We start from the raw sequence: 20,877 nt of genomic DNA, 5'->3' as shown, positions 1-20,877 counted from the left end.
GGGTATGATGCCAATGTTAAACTGCGACCTCTAGGTCCGGGTGATCTCGTGATGAGGAAGATTCTCGGCAGCGCAAAAAACCCCTCTTGGGGCAAGCTGGGGCCCAGTTGGGAAGGACCATACCGTGTCATCCGTGGTCAGGATAGACGCCTACTATCTAGAAGATTTGGATGAAAAAACTGTACCTCGACCATGGAATGTAAATAACCTCAGAAGATATTATTATTAATGAAAATGGCTTAGCCCATGTTTTGTTTCGTGATTATCCTCTGCCTACTGGTCTATTTACAACTATTCATAATTTTAAACAGAACCTAAATCCTGCATGGCTCCTCGGACCACAGACTTAGGGGAAATTATTACTCATGACAATTTATACAAGTTTTAAACAGAACCTAAGTCCTGCATGGCTCCTCGGACCACAGACTTAGGGGAAATTATTACTTATGGCAACTATTCATAGTTTTAAACAGAACCTAAGTCCTGCATGGCTCCTCGGACCACAGACTTAGGGGAAATTATTACTCATGACAATTTATACAAGTTTTAAACAGAACCTAAGTCCTGCATGGCTCCTCAGACCACAGACTTAGGGGAAATTATTACTTATGACGACTATTCATAGTTTTAAACAGAACCTAAGTCTTGCATGGCTCCTCGGACCACAGACTTAGGGGAAATTATTACTCATGAGGGGAAATTATTACTCATGACAATTTATACAAGTTTTAAACAGAACCTAAGTCCTGCATGGCTCCTCGGACCACAGACTTAGGGGAAATTATTACTCATGACAATTTATACAAGTTTTAAACAGAACCTAAGTCCTGCATGACTCCTCGGACCACAGACTTAGGGGAAATTACTACTTATGGCAACTATTCATTCTTTTAAACAGAACCTAAGTCCTGTATGGCTCCTCGGACCACAGACTTAGGGGAAATTATTACTCATGATAATCTATACAAGTTTTAAACAGAACCTAAGTCCTGCATGGATCCTCGGACCACAGACTTAGGGGAAATTATTACTTATGACAGATTGGGAAATTATTACTTAAGGGAAATCATTTTAAGGCGTGCACGCAGTCTAGCACCATTGCAACCCTCATTCAAATTCGCTGCCCAGCATCCTTTTTATCTCGACCGTTTACATTTATTTATGTTGTTGCAAACGTTAAAAAAAAAAAAAAAAGAGCGGTACTAGCATACATCCATAGAAAGCAAAGCAAACATTCTATATTAATATTCCGAGGTCAATACAAAGAGAGGTCCTCACAAAAGAGCGCAAAAATAGGACGACTCTCATTCAAAAAAAAAAAAAAAAAGGGAAGGGAATACAAAAATTAAAAGCCTAAAAGCTAAGCCTTAGCGGGAGGATCTTCTTTCTGCTCTGGCTGAGGAGGAGGAGCCTCGATGGTAGGGTCCGTGGCAGGATCCTTCGCTTTATCAGGCACAGGGACGGCATCAGGCACCGCCAGATCCTGCTCCGAAGCCGCTTGGGCGCCATCAGGATTCTCTCGGATCTCTTGAGGATAGAAGATGTTCTCGGGCAGTCTCAACGCCGAATCCACAGGAATTCCTGCAGCATCAAGGGCATGAGCCCATGAGATGCTGCAGTAGTCCCTGCACATCTCGGGGATTTCCTCGGATAGCCTGGCCTCCGTTTCTTGGACCCTGAGCTGGCGAGAAGCACTCTTTTCAGCCTCTGCAGCCTCTCGGATCAGCTGAGCCTCCTCTTTGACCCGCCGCAGCTCATCCTCGACCTTTTGCAGGGCAATCTTGAGATCCAGCACTGCCTGCTTCTCGGTGGCAAGGTTGATCTGGGTCGCGTACAGCTCTTTGCGCTGATCCTCCGCCTGGGTCTCAGCACTTTTCAAACCGGCCTCTGCACTCTTGCGCCGTTTCTCCGACTCCTTGAACTTCTCCGTGAGTTCAAGGTGATTGTGCTTGAGGGACCCCAAGGCTTTCTCCATCTCCGTCCGAGACTGGGACTCAGCCTCAGCCCGACTGCGATTATCACGACAAAACTCCTCCGCCACAAATACCTGCTGAGTAATCTGCGAACGAAACAAGATTGGTTTAAAATTTGACAGGGTTAAATAAATTAATAAAATGGTAAAAGGGTCACTTACCATCGCGAGATTCCTTTTGAGGGTTAGGAAAATCTCGGGCTGAGAGAACCGCCTGTAGGCCTCCATATCCCGAGGAAGGAGTAGGGGTTGCTCCAAGGCATCAGCTACGTACCCTGCTCGGCCCCGGTTATACTCTCGGGTCGACGCATTGTAGGGGATGGCAACCCCATCTAGCTCCAACTTGGGGCTCCATGTACGCGGGGTAGCGCGCACCTCGGCACAGTTCTCCTCATCCCGGCTTTTCGCGGAGTCACCCATTCTGCTCCTTGGTGCCCGGGTGGTTTTTTGCTGCTTGGTTGGCTGGGCAACCACCTCACCCTCCTCAGGAGTGTCAACCGGCCTTTTCTTCTTCAGGTCCGGATTAACCTTAAGGCCTAGGTCCGAGGGAATTTGAGAGACCACAGGGGGAAGGGTCTGGGCCTGTGACTGATTTGGTCCTTTTGATGATTGACCTTCTGATAATTGACCTTTCCCTCGGGAGGCCATCAATTCCCGTAAAGTTTTTCCCTTCCCGGCCATAGGTTCTATCTCTTCGTCCGAGGGGTCGTCTGAGCAGGTTATGATTAAAGGAGCACCAACTGCAGAGTGTTGGTCCCGCTCTCCTTCAGGATCAGAAAGCTCAACCAAGGGGGCTTGCTGAACCTCCTCCTCAAAATAAAACTCGTCTATCTCTTCCTCAAGGGAAAGACGAGATGATTTGGTTTCCCCTTCAACCGGAACAGCAACGCCAGGCTCGTTTGGCGGAGGTAGTTGCTTTGCTAGATAGGGATCTCGAACGCCGGGTAGTACGACTGGTGGAAGATCACGTCGAGCTAGGAACCCGGTCTTAGACACGTCAATCCTAGCCAACCTCGGACTGCCAGCCCTTATGGCGTGACTGATAGCTTGGAAAGAGCGGCTTAGAGGTTGATAGCCCAGAACTAGATGAGCTGCACGTAACTGTCAGTCCTCAGTAACGTAAATTTCCGACCTTAGAAGGTAGTTCAACGCCGGCACGTTCACGAGGCTTAGCCGAGGAGCGACATAAACTTTATCTGCAACCAAGAAAAGTGGGATTAGTTCATGAAATTTTCCAATTGTAAAGAAAGCGAGAAAAATAACCCCCCAATACTAAACCTTTTCCCGAAAAGGATTGGCCCTAAAGACGCTGCACCTGGGATTCCTGCCCGAGTTGGACAATGAATACCATCGAACCACTCCCCCGAAGCAATAAGGAAATCCTTCTTCACGGTCTTATTGGATATTGGGAGACAAGAGATCAACCTAACGACCTCGGATCGGGATTTAAGATAATACCCTCCGTTCTCGATGTGGTGACACTCATACAGATAAACCACATCGTGCCAGGTAAGGCCTAGATTCATCCGCTCGTCTAGGACATCTACACAGCCTAGTATCTTGAACATGTTTGGGGCACACTGATGCGGCGTCAACCTATGGTTGAACAGGTATTCCTTTATAATCCTACGCATGGGAAGTGTCATCCCTCCCTCTATGAAAGCAATCATGGGGATAACAACTTTTCCCTCGCCTTTATCTGTCAATACTCCTTCAAGAGGACAGTATTGCAGCCCCACCCCCAGGGGAATGTGGTATTTTGCCCTAAAGGCCTCCATAGCGGCTGGAGTATTTACTAGTTTTTCGAATCTACCCATCTGAGCTGAACTGGAGGAATGAAAATAAAGACCGAGGAGAAAAGTAAAGTCCGAGGAGGGAATCGAAACGGCGAAATGAACGAAATTTACTGATACCTTCACAAAACGCTCAATGGGATGCCTGGAAATCTCTCTTGGAGGAGACGCTTCACGAAAAACGGCTATGGAGGCTTAGCGGACGCAAATATTCGTAGATCTCTGGAGTTCGATGGAGTTCTCTGGAATCCTCTGGAGTTTATGAGATGCCGGTAAAAAGAAAACTGAACCTCTCTGACATCTTATATAGCCGGGACGAGAGAGAAAAGATCGCTCCTGCCTAAAAATTCAAGAAAAAATGATGGCCGTTCGATCCACGCCTCATCGTTGGATGAAGGGGACAGAAAGCCTCCGGAAGTAAATGGCCACGCCTCGTAAATTGTAGCGCGTCCAAAGTAACTGCCCACACGCGCGCCCCAAGCCTTCCTTACTTCCATCCTCTCACTAACATCAAAACCCTGCTTTTCTCCTCGGAAGGAGATAAAAACCGGAGTTTTGAGGGGCTATTGTGGGGCCCGGCCCAAAATAATGGGCTAGTTAAACTACGGGCCCGTCCGAGAAGCATCATGTCCGAGGAGAAGTTATAGCCAAAACACCATTCAAACCCAATTGCGGTAAAAGAAACCTGTCCGAGGAGTAACTCCTCCTCGGACATTACGAAGTCCGGACCGAGAGCTCGCCCCAACCATTGCAATTCATCCTCCAAGCATATAAAAAAGAATAAAACCTAAAATATCTCATGGAAAGCTGCCACCACCACATTAAATGTGTCACAACCACCCTCTTGGCCGCATTAATGAGGAAAAGACCCCTGAACAGTACTACCTTGGCCACTGCAACTCACAAGGGAGTGATAAGGGTGTCTGATAGGACAGGTGCTCAAGTGGGGGCTTAGATGATCAACAAGTGTAAAGTTCAGATAAGAAGGAGAGAGCTATATAATGTAGTGGAGTCCCTCATAGAAGGGGACGAAGAAATGTATTCGGTACTCAGGAAATAGAATCTTCTGTTAGATATCCATTCTTGTGTTTTTGTTTCTGCAATAATATTGTCCATGCATCAGACCGACTAAGTCCACTGAGGCTAAGTCCTTTGACCCATCCTCTACAAAGATTTATTGTGTGTTGCGCCTTGGGCCAAGGCCTGATCAGTAGGGTTTGGACCAGGAAAATCGTGCAACTACAGTATCCTTTGAAGTTCTATTATATTTGCATCAGCAGCCCCTCTGTCTATATTTTTTGTTAAATGTTACATAAACTTGCTACACGTATTTAGTTCATCTAAAAAAAATAATACCATGTCATTTTATTATGCTGTACCATTTTTAATTATTTAATTTTTTTAGGTTACAAAAATGATGTGAAAAATCCAAACATCTCAAAACTTCAGTGGGGTAAAATTTAAATTCTGAAACTTAAAGGTTGTAAAATCCAAAAACCCCCCCAAAATTTAGGGGTATAGTTTACAATTTAGCCTATATAATATTATATGCATTCAAATCTATTGAACTTTATACTCATGAGCTTGTTCATATACACATTATGTTTACTCGTTTAATAGTTAAGTCTAAATTTAGACTTGGGTTGCGTTTGACATTGGCTTAAAAAGCTAGTTTTTTTTATTTTTATTTATTTAACTTATTTTTGCTACTATTTATGAGTCTCATTGCACTTTTTGGTTCTATTCATGATTTACACTGTATAATTTCAACTACTTTTTAGCTTTATTTATAGTGCTTTTAGCAAAAAGTTTTTAAATTGTTCCAAAATGGACTCTTGATATTGACTTTTTTTCCAAAATAAATGAATATAAATATATATTTTAAAGGCAAAGTTGTTTATTAAGAACTCAATTCATTTATAACCTTACCTTAAATAAATGAATAAAATAAAAAGTAAAAATAACAATAAAAAAGTAAATGAGGTTTGTCAAATGTAAATAATGAACTCCACTTAAGGAAAAGGTAGCTCTCCTTTTACTTCGTCTACTCCGCCGTGGGGTTTCACGAGTGTCCTAAACTCATTTGTTAGAATTTAGCTGGGCCCAAGTTGATTTGGAATGACCCTTTTGCCCTCCCATAAATTTTGGTTTTGTTTCAGGCTTCCAGCTGTGGGTCTTAGGTTGGTTATTATTAATTTTTTGGGTTTTAGATGGCCGACTTCATCAATTTGGTTTAGATGTGTTGCTGCACCATATTAATGGGCCTTGAGATTATCTTCGTGGGGCTCCTTTGGTCATCCTTATGTGCTGGTTCAACCCAAACTTGTGGGCTGTGCTTGCTGGCTTTGTGGATCCAATTTAAATTTGGTCCAAGTGCTTATTTAGTTAGCAGCTCGGTCTGAATTTATGGGTTGTTGTCTGGGCCAAGATGTGGGTCTTACTTCTTGATTCCAAGGCCCAAATTTATGGGCCTTTGATATGAGTGGTTGGTGACTCATAGGCTATATTAATGGGTTACATGCCTTTTTATTGATGAGCCCAAAGTGTCGTCAACCCCTAATAACTTTAACAAGTCTACAGTGCCATTTTAGTTTATTGGGCCACTTTTTTTTTTTTTTTTTTTGGGAACATTATCTACAGTACCAAGTAGCATTGTATAGGGGTGTCAATGTTTGACCCAACCCACAAACACAACACGAATCTGACATAGGTTTTTTCGGGTTAAGGTTGGGTCTTAATAGGTTTGGGTCAACCAGAAAGTAACACGATAAGAAACGTGTCATAAGCAGGTCAACCCTCGTAACTCGTAGTAGACACGTTTGACACGCCAATTAACACAACCTGTTTAACTCGTATAACAAATAAATATTTATTTTATTTTAGATTTGTCAAATACCTTTTACATCCAACATATATTTTAAATTAAAAAAGAAAAGTGAGTAATTACAAAAATTTACAAGGGATATAATTGGAAATTAAAACTTTACAGACCCTAGAACTACTAATATATATATATATATATATATATTTTGGCATAGAACTTGCACAAATGAAATTGGATGAACTTGTGGAAGATGTTATGAATTTGGCCATCAACAAAGAATCTATAGATAATAATCGTGGTCATAATCAGGATTAGTCTATTATTTGCTCAAATTCTTTTAATATTGATACTTAGTATTTGGCGAGTTCCAAGGATATTATATTTTTGTTGAACTATGTTATTTTATTTTTGTTAAACTTTGTTATTTTAAATTTGAGTTGAAGTATATGCACTTCTTTTGGAGTGTAAAGAACTTATTTCTAGATGAATGTTATATTTTTGTTGAATGTGGGTTGAAGACTTGAAGCGTATGCATTGCTTTTTGGGATGCAAAATAAATTATTTTTAGATGGATGTTATATTTGATATTATGCAGGTTGAAATGAGTTGTGTTATATTCGTGTCAACCCAACACTACTCGTTTATTAAGCGTGTCAAATGGGTTGGGTCAGGTCAACCCTTCTTATTAACAGGGCAGGTTAGGGTTGAAGGATCATGACACGATTATTAAATGGGTCGGATTAGGGTTGAGCCATTTAGTCGAATACCCCTACCTCGACACGACATGAACTCAATACGCTAACCCGAATTGACACCCCCAGCATTGTAGCTACAGTAGCTACATTTTTTTTAGTCTTCCTTTTTTTCAGTCTTCTGTTTGTACACTTTTTTATTTATTTTTATTTATTTTTCCTCAATGCCTCTACAGTGCCATTTTGGTTTATTGAACCACTTTGTATTTATTTATTTATTTTTTCAGTCTTCCATTTGTACTTTTTTTTTCCTTTTATATATATTATTATACTGATACAACAAATTCACAATATTTTCACAATTATTAAAGTGTCAATTTCTTATAAGTCAAAATAATAAAATATGAAACTGTGACCAACCACAACTAAAAATAAATGTTTTGTGAAAATGTTGTGACACTTATTGGATAAATGTATAAAAGCTACAATACTTTTGGTTTGTTCAATATTTACTGTTAATCTTTTTTTTTTTAGTCATCGGTTTGTGCTCTTTTTTTCAGTCTTCCGTTTGTACTTTTTTTTTTTTCCTTTTATATATATTATTATACTGATTCAACAAATTTATAATATTTTCACAATTATTAAAATGTCAATTTCTTATAAGTCAAAATAATAAAATATGAAACTGTGACCAACCACAACTGAAAATAAATGTTTTGTGAAAATGTTATGACACTTCTTGGATAAATGTATAAAAGCTACAATACTTTTGGTTTGTTCAATATGTACTATTAATCCTTTTTTTTTTTTTTTTTTTTTTTTTTTGCAGTCATCGGTTTATGCTCTTTTTTTCTATATATAAAAAGAGCGAATAGGCTCATGAATAGTGTTACTGTATTTTTGGTTTAGTGACTTGCCTTTTTCCTCCATTTTTTTCCTTCAAGTTCACCAACTTGGTTTTTATTTTTTATTATGATTATTTTTTTTAAAGGATCTTTATATGTTTACTTTTTACTTGTAATGTAAGCTTACATTGTATATACACAAAAAGTAGCAAATATTATATACATTTGCAAAAAAAAATTGTACAAATTTTGCAAATGTGTACAACATTTACCAATTTTTATGTGTTTACAATATAAATTTACATTGTAAATGCAATTTATATTTCTATATATATATATATATATATATAAAGAGTAAATGAGAAAAATTACAGCAATTTCGCTACAGTAGTTTTGGTTTGTTTAACTTTTACTGTTTTGCTCTTTTTTTTTTTTTTTTTTTTTTTTTTTTTGTGAATGCATAAAGTTGTAGTATATTTGCTATATTATTTTTGGTTTGTCCACAATAATTTTCACAACACTTTCATAACAAATCAAATATGGTAAATTTTTATTAATTCTAATTTAAACTTACCAATGAAACTACTTTTTTGCCTACTAATAATAACTTGTAATAACTTACTACTTAAGATTTGTCGTGAAAATGTCTTGGACATAATATTTTTTTGTGTGAAAAATGTTAAGACATCTAGATGTTGTCACAATATTTTCAAAACTGCTGAGTTGTAAATTCTTCACAAGTTAAAATATAACAAAATTATAAAGTTATTTTGAAAATGTTGCGTCATTCTGTTGTATTTTTAGAAATTTTTTATTGGTTTAATCAACTTTGTTGAGCCAAAATTCACTATTCCACATATAATTTTCTTGGGTTGAATTTTTATATTTTTTTTTCTTTACACACTATTTTAAGTAAAAACACATAGTTTTGCACACAAAAACAAAAACAAAAACTTAGGAATTTTTTTTTCATCCTTTATGTTTGGGGTAGTTTATAATTCTTCCTTAAACTTTAAAATCAAGCAATTTTTCCCTTAATATTTTGGAAAAGAGCAAATATGTCATATTGTTATTCTCTCAGTTAAACCCTAATGAAAGTTGTGGGGACCGGCCCAGAATAACAAGTTGGCTGGGCCTTGGGCCCGTCCGAGGACGATCCTGTCCGAAGAGACGCGCGGCCCGTAGATCCCTGCCCAAGCCAACTGGGCAAAGAAAACACGTCCGAGGAGTAATTCCTCCTCGGACATCCCAAAGTCCAGATCAATGATGCACTCCCGTTACTGTAGCCTTCACTCCAAACACATAAAAAGAAAGAAGGCTCAAAATATCCTAGCAAAAGCTGTCATCACCACATTAAATGCACCACAACTACTCTCCTGGCCGCATTAATAGGGAGAAGACCCCTGAACAGTGTTACCTTGGTCACTGCAACTCACAAAGAACTGGTAAGGGCGTCTGATGGGACAGATGCTCAAGTGGATGTTTGGATGATCAACAAGTGTAGGGCCCAGATGATAGGGGAGGGCCTATATTATATGTAAGAGTCCCCCAGAAAAAGGGGGGACGAAAAAGGAGGACGAATGGTGAGAATGTAATGCTCCTCGGACTAATTCCGAGGAGCCAAACCTTTCAAACCACATCGATGTAAGGCTCAGCTATACAGTCCAACCCTACCTTTGTATGAGTTCTCATGAAATCAGGACTAGACCCCTGCCCAGCGCCCAAGGGCAAGCATTTCCAAACCCACTCTCTACAAATCGTATTGTTCGAGCCTTTTACATACGAGCCCAACGTCATCCTTGGGTCGTTAAAAATCGTGTCCCTACAAAAGTTTATGATTCTTAAAATATTTTATTGTGTAATGTCTAAATTACTCCTGATAAATTTTAACATCCTAAAAATTTTCTTTACGTATTTTGAGTTTTAAATGATAAAATTTTTTAGAAAGTTAGAATGATGATATTTGATGACACAAGCCTTTTGTTATCTTTTTATTTTTTATTTTTTAATTTAAATTTCTTAGCAAAACTCAGTTGTTTATTGTTGGAAGATGATGATATTCGTTATTATTTTTAGGAGTTTTTAGAGAATAGATATATTGTTTTTAGCAAGTAGTTAGGTCCTAAAAAAGTATTATAGTTAAATAAATATTTATATGTTAAATAGTTACTGTGGGGAGGTAAAAGATTAATAGGCCCATGTCGATGTCTATACTGGGCCAGGGGCCCAGCCCAAGGAAAAAACCCCTCCTCGGCATGGATATAGCCGAGGATAAAAGAGGCAACCTGCCACTAGTAGTGACACTCCATATCGTTTCACAGAGCAGGAAAAACACTAAAGCAGAAAAGGACAACGGAGAAAACGGAAGTGTCCAAGGGAAAGACTGTCGTTATTGCATTCAGTACCTTGTGTCTGACACGGCTATATTTGTCTGTCCTTACAACCACTCTCAACAACTGGAGGGAAGGGTTGATGGGACAAGTACCTACTCCAGGGACCCCATTCAGGAGGAAGAAAACTAATATAAAAAGGAAAAAAAGAGAGAGATGAAGGGGAGGGGGCTGAGACCCCCCATCCCACCAAAGGCACCGGAAAAAGCTTCCTGGACCGTGCCGAAGAGCAATCCATGAAGAACACCACGATTATCGTTGTTCATAAGCCCAAAGCCTAACTCTTTGGCTCACTCTCTACAAATTCATTGTACCAGGCTCACAGGTCTAAGGTCCCAAACATCTTGGGCCGAGCTTGAAAAACATGTCCCTACAGTTACCTTAACTTTGTGGTTGATCAAAATTCTTAAACGAATGAGGTTAACTTTTTATGACATAATTATCAAAATTCTTAAAATTAATGTATCTTTTAATTAATGTAAATCTCTATATACTTTAAAAATCAAATGATTCATATATTTATTTTGTAATACAAATAAAATCTAAAATTGACCTTAATTACTACAGTACTTTTTTTCCATGGCAAGGCACGTGTTGCCTTAACTAGTGATATCAAAGAATGCGAATGTGTATTTGTTGCTTATATAGCCTTACTAGTTCTTAACCCGTGTTTCGCACAGCTTTTTTTATTTATAAAGTGTTTAGTTTAAAGTTTATAAAACTTTACCTACCTTATATCCCATTTTAAAAAAAAAACTTGATCCTTAAACATGCAATTTAAAATTAAGAAATGTAAGTCTTGAGATTTAAACAGATTTAATATTTCATTATTTGCACATTTTTTAAAAATTATTTTATATTGTAAATAAGCTTTTTAAATCTAAACCATTCTTGAAAATTCCATCATATGTAAAGAATTGAAAACTCTAAATATAACATAACATTTTCATGTTGAGTTTATGCACATGGACAAAAAGAAAAAGAAAAAAGAAGCATCATAACCCAAAGAAAAGCTTCAAAATTATAAAATATTAGAGAAAAAGAAAAGGATAAAAATTTGATAGAAGTGATAGAAACAAATAGTAACATTTTTTTTCCTAGGCACATCATCCAAACAGAGTACAATTACAAAAGAACATTAAGTAATATATAGAACAATTTAAATTAATAAGAATAATGTCTCTTAAAAGATACATTCAGATTTTTTTCATTCCAAACAAATATATAGTATACACACATTTTAACTCATATCAAGCAACTTGGAGAATTACTTTATTTCTTTTTAGGTAAAACTATACTATTGGTCATTGAAGTTTACTCTATGAGCACAATTGATTTCTCAAGTTTTAAATGGGCGCTATTGGTCTCTCAAGTTTTAAAAATATGTGGAATAAGTCCTTATCTTTACCACCGTTTGTGGTTGTTAGGTTCTATACTTGTATAGTTTTGTTGGCAAACACGTGAACACAAACTTCTCTAGATATAACTTATAGAGTCTATAGAATTTATTAGACAATGTTCAAGATGTTGGTATTCAGTTTGTAAGAGCAAGAAAGAAGCTGATTCAAGGATTTGGATTTCTCATAGTTTCGACTGATCAAAATTGAAGTTCGATTGATTGAAAATCGCAAATTAGATTAGTTTGCAGATTTAAAGCCTAGCCTATCACCCAATCTACTAGGGTTTCATGCCCTTTATTCTACACTATAAAAGAGACTCTATAAGACTGGAAAAATAGGGAGAGAGAAGTGCCTCTTGTGCCTCCTATTCTAGATTGGGATTTCTGTACTTAAAGCTCTCTCATATATTCTACCGATGATATTCTTTGAAGAAACTCAAGATCAGGTATTGTAGAAGTTGCTACCTCAAATCAGTCATCAAATGTGTCGGATTTAAACCTTCAAGTGTGATCTTGGAGTTATAGATTGGAGGTCTATGTTGGAGAAAATCTTCAATGGGATTTTAAAGTGCATGGATTGGAGATTCACGTTGCAGCAGTTCACTGTAAAGAAAGTTTGTGAGATTCAGATCTTAGTTTGGTAACTAAAGTTAGATTTATTACAAATTGTTATTCTTGATTACTTATAAATCTCTAGCTTATAGTGAAACTGTTACCTCAAGATTGATTAGGTTAAGTCCCCCCCTAGTTTTTTCCTTGTGAAACTGGTTTGGTTTCATTGATTTCCTAGGTTATCACATCTTGGTTATTTTTATTTTCAACTATGCTTGATTGTTTAACCTAAGGCTCTCATAATTGATCTAATTAACAACTTTGCCTTAAAATTGGTTAAACATTGTTTGTCTCAGGGGTCTAAATCTGAAAATGGTGTTGTTTACGTGGCTAATAGAATAATGAATTCGCATTTTTTTTTAATGAAGTGACTATTTTTTTTTTTTTTGAAACTGGAATCAATTCATTCATTAAAGAGAAATATGACAAGAGCCGAAGTACAAAGCATCTTTGGCTGGAGGTGGGTCTTCTTCCAACCAGACCATTTCACCCTCTATCAACCCAGCATACTTAGCGAGTGTGCCACAGTATTGGCTGTCCTCCTCATATGGTTAGCATGAAAAGTTCTAATGCCCCTCCCCATACATCTGATATCATCATACGCAAACCCAAGCCTAGCTCTATTAATACCTGCTGAGGAAATTGAGTTCATAACAGAAATGTTATCTCCCTCAAGTGTGACGTTTTTTAATGAAAAAATTATTTTCCACGCAAGAAACTTATTAATACTAAAATACTTGACACGATAAGTAACAGATAATACCAAATCAAAATCTGAAATCCAAACTTTGGTTATTTTAGAGAGAAAAGACTTGTGAAAGACTACGATTAGTGAAGCATAAAGTGAAACATATCCTTACAAAGTGGTACACGATTAATAAATCCGTTTGAACTTTGAAGAAATGCTTGGGAGTTGGGAGATCCAAATCCAACTGTAATCTCTAATTTGTAATATTTTAAAATTCAAATTTCGTAGACCTAAATGCATTAAGTAAATAAAAGTGGCCTTTTATTTGTTTTGTTTTTCTCCTTCTGAAAAATAAAGTAGGGTCCTCACTCCTCAGAGAAGAATACCTCTACAAGCATCACAGCATGAGCCTTATCAGGCCACCACGATCAAGTCAGAGGGTGAAGTAGGAGGCGACTCATCGCGCAGCACGCCATACTGCCATTGAAGCTTAACAACCTTCCAACAATGGCGGCTCCACATATATTTTAGGGTGGTCACAAGACCATCCTAATTGCCAAAAAATTATATATATACTTGAAATTAAAAAAATTATACTAAAATAACATATTTTGATCACCCTAATAATAATATTGAACACCTTGACTTGAGAATCACAAGAATTTGGGTTTAACAAAAATAAAAGTAATGCTGCATTGCATTGCAGCCTCCCACTAACTACAAATATTTCATTCATGTTCAAGATAGAAATATCATGTGTGGTACAAATGAAGAGACTTTAGTCAATAAAGATTTCCATTTGTCATCTCTCGTCACTTGCAATCGTTACTTAGATACTTTAACAAGATCCATAGAATTCATTATATCTTGATTTTTTTTTGGCAATGCTATTGACAACTCATTTGTGATCCATAAAATGTTTTTCATCAAGTGTAGAGTAAAGACAAATTCAAAAGATAGAATTGACCTCATAATAGATCGAGCTTCAATTTTTTGGTTAGAGAGGCTATCTTCTTCAATAATCTCAAATACATTAACAACAGCAGAGAACATTAAAATCAAGTTGAGAATAGTCCCATAATATGATCCCTAACGTGTATCACTAGGACATTTAAGATTTGTCTCTTGATTCAAACCTATCCCACTTCTACATACACCCTTCTCTAATTATTCTTTAATTTTGGCAAATTGTGCATCTCGAAGAGCATCTCATCTCTTACAAGAGCCTCCAACAATAGTTACTAAATTACTAACCGCATAAAAAAATTCAGCAATGTTAATGTGATTTTTAGCAACGGCAATAAGATTCAATTGAAGTTGATGAGCAAAACAATGAACATAAAATGCTGACTTATTCTCTTTCAAAGTTAAAGTTTTGAGACCATTGATAACACCTTGCATATTACTAGCTTCGTCATAACCTTGCCCACGTAGTTTCGATAAACTCAAATTATGTTTACAAAGTAAACATTCAACAGCATATTTGAGTGACAAAGTGGTGGTACTTGCTACATGTATAATACCAAAGAACCGCTTTATAATAATTAATTTTTTGTTCATATAACGAACAACGAGGGCCATTTGCTCTTTCATTGAGATATCATGCGACTCATCAACTAATATTGAAAAGAACCCATTGTCAAGATCCTTGATGATGGCTTTAGATGTTTCACATGCAACTGCATTCACAATGTCTTTTTGAATTCCATGGTGGGTAAGCTTGCAATTTTTCGGAGCTTTTTGCAACACTTCATTGATAGATTCATTATGATCCGCCAAAAATTGTAAAAGCTCAAAAAAATTTCCTTTATCACTTGAACCACGAAAAGCTAACCCCCGACATAAAAAGAATTTTATGCAATCAACTATTACATTTAATTGAACCCAATATTCAATTTTATTTTGATTTGATTGCTTAATCAAAACACTTTGAATGTGTTGCTTTTCCTTCATTAGATCTTCACTCTTCTTGACAGCTTGGTTATGAGCACCATTAACTCCTCCAACATGGGATGATAACTTCTCTTTATGATTCCAAAGTTTGAATCCTTTCGTTACAAAAGTCTCTCCTCCTCCTTGCTTACTAACATCTTGCCTAAATAGGTAGCAATATAAACAAAATACTGCATCCTTGTCTATACTATATTCCAACCAGTTTCTATTTACATACTAATCAAATCTAAATCGACGAGGCTTTCCAGAAAAATCTGTTGGAGGGTATTCATGGAGAACAGGTTGACAAGGGCCTTTTTGTAAATAAATCTTCTTATTTCATCATGACTATTAGGATGATAAGATGATATCTTTTCTAGTAGCCCAGGATCTGAACAAATATTTTCTAAGTTAAAGTCAACACGAATTTGCTTAGAAGATGAAGATAAATCTTGCACAGGAGATGAATCTTGGGTATGTGGTTTTCTTATTAAATATTTGTTCATAATTTTAGCAAAAGAATAAACAATAAACTATAAGTTTATTTGAAATATTAATAACATTATTAATTATTGTTGTTTAGTTGTTTCATTATTTTTCTTTACTGACTACTAGCAATCTAGCATACACCCCACTGTGTATTATCCACTTGGCTTAACCCACTACCTAACATAATTTAATTTGTTTGTCTTTTATAATGTCTTGTTCAATTACTTTTAATGCCTTTATTGCCTCTGTTTGTCCACTTCCCTAATCCAAATATCCAACCCCATGGCCCCATGGCCCCCATCCACCCCCCACTCAATAGACAAGAGCCAATCAACATTACACAAAACATTAAAGAAATATAAAACATTCACAATACACAAAATGACAAACTCACAAAACCGATAAAGTCAAAATGTCAAATAAAGGCAATTAGACATTAGGTAAAGTTATTTAATTCCAAAGACAAAGAGAATCTCGTTTTTCAGTTCAAAGAGAAACAGAGAGAGAGCTCTGCTCTCACTCTCAGAGCATAGCAGAGATGAGATAGAGAAAAAGAGAGAGAATTGAAATACCTTGAGGGACAGCGTTGCGGCAGCACGTTGAGGACTTGAGGCCAAGGCAATCTCTGATCCAATCTCGCCATCGCCGATGTGCTCTAGGACCAGGGGCAGGGTCTTACTGAGTTGCTTTGTTGTTGTTGCTCAAGGCCAAGGCAATCTCTTATCTCCGATCCGATCTTGCCGTTGCCGATGTGCTTTAGGACCAGGGGTGGGGTCTTACTGAGTTGCTCTGTTGCTGTTGCTGAGTCTGAGGTAGAGGTGCTACTCGTTGAGAGCCTGAGACGCTAACTACTCATTATTGAGGGTTGATGATGAGGTTCTTTTTCCCTTTAGGTTAGGATCTCAATTTTGCTTTAAAATTTGATCAATCGGTGTATTGCATATTGGGTATTTAGTTTATAAAAATTTTATTATTATTATTTTTGTTGATTTAGAAATCTGTCTGAGTAGTGAGTGAGGATTAATCTTGGGCTTTTTTCCCTGGGTCTATTGGGCATTTGGGCTTGCTATGTTATATATATATATATATATATATTTTTTTTTTTTCCAGATTTTAGTTCAAATTTTTTTTTTTGGGTTTTTTCTTTTTGCTTGAAAGCCCCAATATATTGTTAAGTTGAACAAATTATGGAGCAAAATTTAATTTTATTAGCATAAAAAAAACCTGAAGGTGTTCACTAATTTTTTTTGAAGGGTAAACAAATATAATATATACATATATATATATATATATATATATATATATAGGTCAGGGTGGTCCTATGACCACCCTGGCCTTAACGTGGTGGTAGGACCACCCTGGCCTTAACGTGCCACTGTCCTGAGCAAATTTGATCCACGTTTTTCCATCTACAAACAACAACAACAAAGTAGGCATGTAAGTTTCATGTATACGTAGTGTCATCCAATTTGCAAGTTAACATTTATGCCAATTGTATAAAAATGTGGGTAGTAGAATTAAATATAGAATAAGTCACCAGAAAATGCACCAAACTTTCTCTGTGATTGACCTGGAGATAATTTGATGAGTAGATAGTGTATTAGTGTTAGCTCTATCTAACTTTTATTTTTATTTTTTTATATATCACTTGTCTTTTTTTTTTTTTTTTTTTTTTTTTGAGAATAAATATATCACTTGTCTTGATATTAGAAAAGCACACTAATCCGACTTCAGACACATTTGAAAACTATTGCCAAAGGCCCAAAACCCAATAAAACCAAATAAGAATTGGTGGAACCACAAATGACTAGATTTCTTTTTCTCTTTTCCATTTTCATCCTTTCAGTTTCATCAACATGCTCGGATTCATTCTATGAAAAATTCATCCAATGCCTTTCCCTGAATTCCCCACCTCATATTAGCCCAAAACCCAATAAAACCAAATAAGAATTGGTGGAAACACAAATGACTAGATTTCTTTTTCTCTTTTCCATTTTCATCCTTTCAGTTTCATCATCATGCTCGGATTCATTCTATGAAAAATTCATCCAATGCCTTTCCCTGAATTCCCCACCTCATATTCCAGTTTCCTCAATTGTATACTCCCCAAGTAATTCTTCCTACTTATCCATCCTTGAATCCAATGTTAAGAATCTCAGATTTTCTTCCCCTACAACCTCAAAACCACTTATTATAGTCACACCCTTCATTGATTCCCATGCACAGGCCACGGTCATTTGTTGCAGACAACTTGGACTGCAAGTCAGAATTAGAAGCGGTGGCCATGACTATGAAGGCCTCTCTTACACTGCTGGTCTCCCATTTGTCCTCCTTGACCTCTAATTCCTTAGATCCATTGACGTTGATATTGAAGATAACAGTGCTTGGGTTGAGGTTGGAGCAACCATAGGTGAAGTGTATTATAGAATTGCAGAGAAAAGTCCGATCCATGGATTTCCAGCTGGGCTTTGCCCACTAGTTGGGGTCGGTGGGCACTTAAGTGGGGGCGGCTTTGGTACCATGTTAAGAAAATATGGCCTGGCTGCTGATAATATTATTGATGCTCATTTTGTTGATGTTAATGGCAGAATTCTCGATAGAGCATCCATGGGAGAAGATCTCTTTTGGGCCATTAGAGGTGGTGGAGCAGCAAGTTTTGGTGTCGTTATTTCATGGAAAATCAAGCTTGTTGATGTACCACGCACGGTAACTGTGTTCAGCATAGCCAAAATCTTAGACCGAAATGCTACTAAACTTGTTCACAAGTGGCAACATATTGGGCACAAACTTGATACAAATCTTTTCATTAGAGTCGTAATTCAAGCAACGAGTACGACTGACGGAAGATTCAGGAATAACATACTACAATTGACATTTAATTCCATGTTTCTTGGGAGAGCTGATCAGCTCCTTAAGATAATGGAAAATAGCTTCACTGAATTGGGTTTGAAGCTGAGTAACTGCATGGAAATGATCTGGATTGAATCCTTACTTTATTTTTCATATTACCCAGAAGGAACGAGTATTGAAGCACTGAGAGATAGGATTCCACAAGAAATAGTCTACTTCAAGGGTGCATCAGACTATGTCAAGAAACCCATACCAGAAGCGGCATGGGAACAGATATGGAAAGTGTGTTTAGAAGAAGAGAACTCGGTCTTGATCATGGACCCTTATGGTGGTCGAATGAATGAGATTTCAGAATCTGAAATTCCTTTTCCACATAGAAAAGGAAATTTGTATAATATTCAGTACTTTATCCAATGGAAAGATGAAGGAGTTGGGCCATCAAAGAGGCACATAGAATGGATAAGAAGGGTGTATAAGCACATGACTCCCTGCGTATCACACTCTCCAAGGACTGCTTATCTTAATTATAGGGATCTTGATTTGGGTAGGAATGATAATGAAAACACAACCTACTCACAAGCTGCAAGATGGGGCCTCAAGTACTATAAGAATAATTTCAGGAGGTTGGCGATTGTTAAGGGCGAGGTTGATCCATACAACTTCTTTGCATTTGAACAAAGCATCCCACCTCTCACTTTGAATGAAGGGAAGAGGGCAACAGAGTGAACAAAAAAAAAAAAAAAAAAATAGTAGCAGAACTCACGTCGTTGCCGTCGTTATTACATTTTCGATTGTCCTCCCACGTCGCTGGTGATCTCCCTCTCTGACTACTCAAGTTTTCTCAGTCCGCCCCTCACGTGAAGAGTTTTGAAACTTGAAACAACTTTTTGAAATTTCACATGTGCTTATGTTGTTTATTATTATTACTAGTCGCTAACCCGTGCGATGCATGGGATAGTTAAACAAAATTTATACATATTCATTTTTATCGGTACAATCATTTGAAAATAATTCTAACTAATACCCAAATGTAAGAGGTACATTGACTTACTATTTAAAGTAGTCTTCTGAAAAATTTACACATATTATACAACTGAGCCTTAATTTCTCATTAACGGTTAAAAATATAAACTGCAAATATATAAATAAAGACCATGACTTGAGAAGGACGCATTAAACTTCAAATTAGAGTAGTAATGTTACTTTCTCAATCTTTGCTCAATTGCAATAATAATATAGAGGAAATTCAAAACATGGAAAGAAAATAAAAATTACAACAATTAATTCCATTATCTTTCATGCTATACTTTGTAATTGTACGGAATTAAGTCAACTCAATTTAAGTGGTTGTAATAAAATTGGCTTCTACTATTCTCTATTCTATAGAGATATGAACATATTGGATTTCTCAAACAATTACTGGTATTGCAATAAAATGATTTATTATTGAAAATAAGAAACAAAGAAAATCTCTCTATAGTTTAAGAAACACAATATACTAAAATTAAAGAGAGAAAATTTTCAGACGACAAAATATTATAGATAATTTAAAAGAATTTTGATTTAATTCCTGAACATTGCAACTCCATAAAATTCATACTACTAATAATATTTTATGATAACACAGTTAGAATTTTGGTTTAATTCTTGAACACTGAATTGAAAATTGATTATATGAGTATTCATTGGTGAACAAAAATGAAGTTAAAATTTGAGCATTGTAACAACTTCTTCGCACATTATTCTACGGGTAGCAACGAATTTAATTTGATTGTGTTACTATATAATCCAAACTTATTAATATATCAGGACTTTGAATTAACTCAATAAAACTATCAAAGCCTTTCCACTACAAGAACATGTGAAGATTCTGTTAATTTGAGCAAACTTAAATCCCTCCATCCACTTAAATTTTAGAAACAGATTATATACTTAAAATGCTTAGTAATTTATAGCACTTACCCCCCACTATTAGTATACAGATACCAAGTACGGTCGTCGTAACCCTTTGAAAGAACCTTCCCCAATTGGACCCTATCAAAAAAAAAAAAAAAACACCCAATTAACAAAATTGATCCAAAAGGGTCTAAAAAGCACACAAAATTAATTCAAAAAACAAAAATATGAGACAAAGTAATTACTTTCCGCTGCCAATGAAATCGTTTTCTGTATTACTGTTCCAAACTGCAACACTTATCTCTCTAAGGCCTTCAATTAACAAAAATTTTGAGGAATTATAATATATATATTTTTTTTAAATATTGTACTGACGTGAAAAATTATAGTGCTAGCAGAAACTTGAGTTATATATATATATATATATATATATATATAGAGGTTATTATTATTAATAACGGGCCGTGGTGAACAAAACCCGTTAATGTGGTTTAA

General features: G+C 36.4%; 2 protein-coding genes across 3 annotated transcripts; one reads left to right on the top strand and one right to left on the bottom strand.

The window, feature by feature from the left end:
- Positions 1–1,557: 1,557 nt before the first annotated feature.
- On the bottom strand, positions 1,558–18,087 carry LOC115956977 (zinc finger MYM-type protein 1-like). The gene is made up of 4 exons (XM_031075232.1): positions 17,840–18,087; positions 14,470–15,310; positions 1,766–2,059; positions 1,558–1,581 (listed from the first exon to the last, which is right to left on the bottom strand). The coding sequence occupies exons 1-4, from the start codon at positions 18,085–18,087 to the stop codon at positions 1,558–1,560; spliced, it is 1,407 nt and encodes a 468-aa protein (XP_030931092.1).
- On the top strand, positions 16,141–19,385 carry LOC115958114 (berberine bridge enzyme-like 23). 2 transcript variants are annotated; one of them, XM_031076480.1, is made up of 2 exons: positions 16,141–16,529; positions 18,225–19,385. In XM_031076480.1, exon 2 carries the CDS (start codon positions 18,244–18,246, stop codon positions 19,210–19,212), a length of 969 nt encoding a protein of 322 aa, XP_030932340.1. In that variant the 5' UTR covers positions 16,141–16,529; positions 18,225–18,243; the 3' UTR covers positions 19,213–19,385. The 2 variants fall into 2 exon arrangements, with proteins under 2 accessions (XP_030932340.1, XP_030932339.1); XM_031076479.1 differs by lacking the exon at positions 16,141–16,529 and having other exon boundaries at positions 17,366–19,385.
- The last annotated feature ends 1,492 nt before the right edge of the window (positions 19,386–20,877 follow it).

The sequence above is a fragment of the Quercus lobata genome, chromosome 8 (genome assembly GCF_001633185.2).
Source record: "Quercus lobata isolate SW786 chromosome 8, ValleyOak3.0 Primary Assembly, whole genome shotgun sequence".
Lineage (NCBI taxonomy): Eukaryota > Viridiplantae > Streptophyta > Magnoliopsida > Fagales > Fagaceae > Quercus > Quercus lobata.
This window is presented reverse-complemented; position numbering and strand designations above follow the sequence as displayed.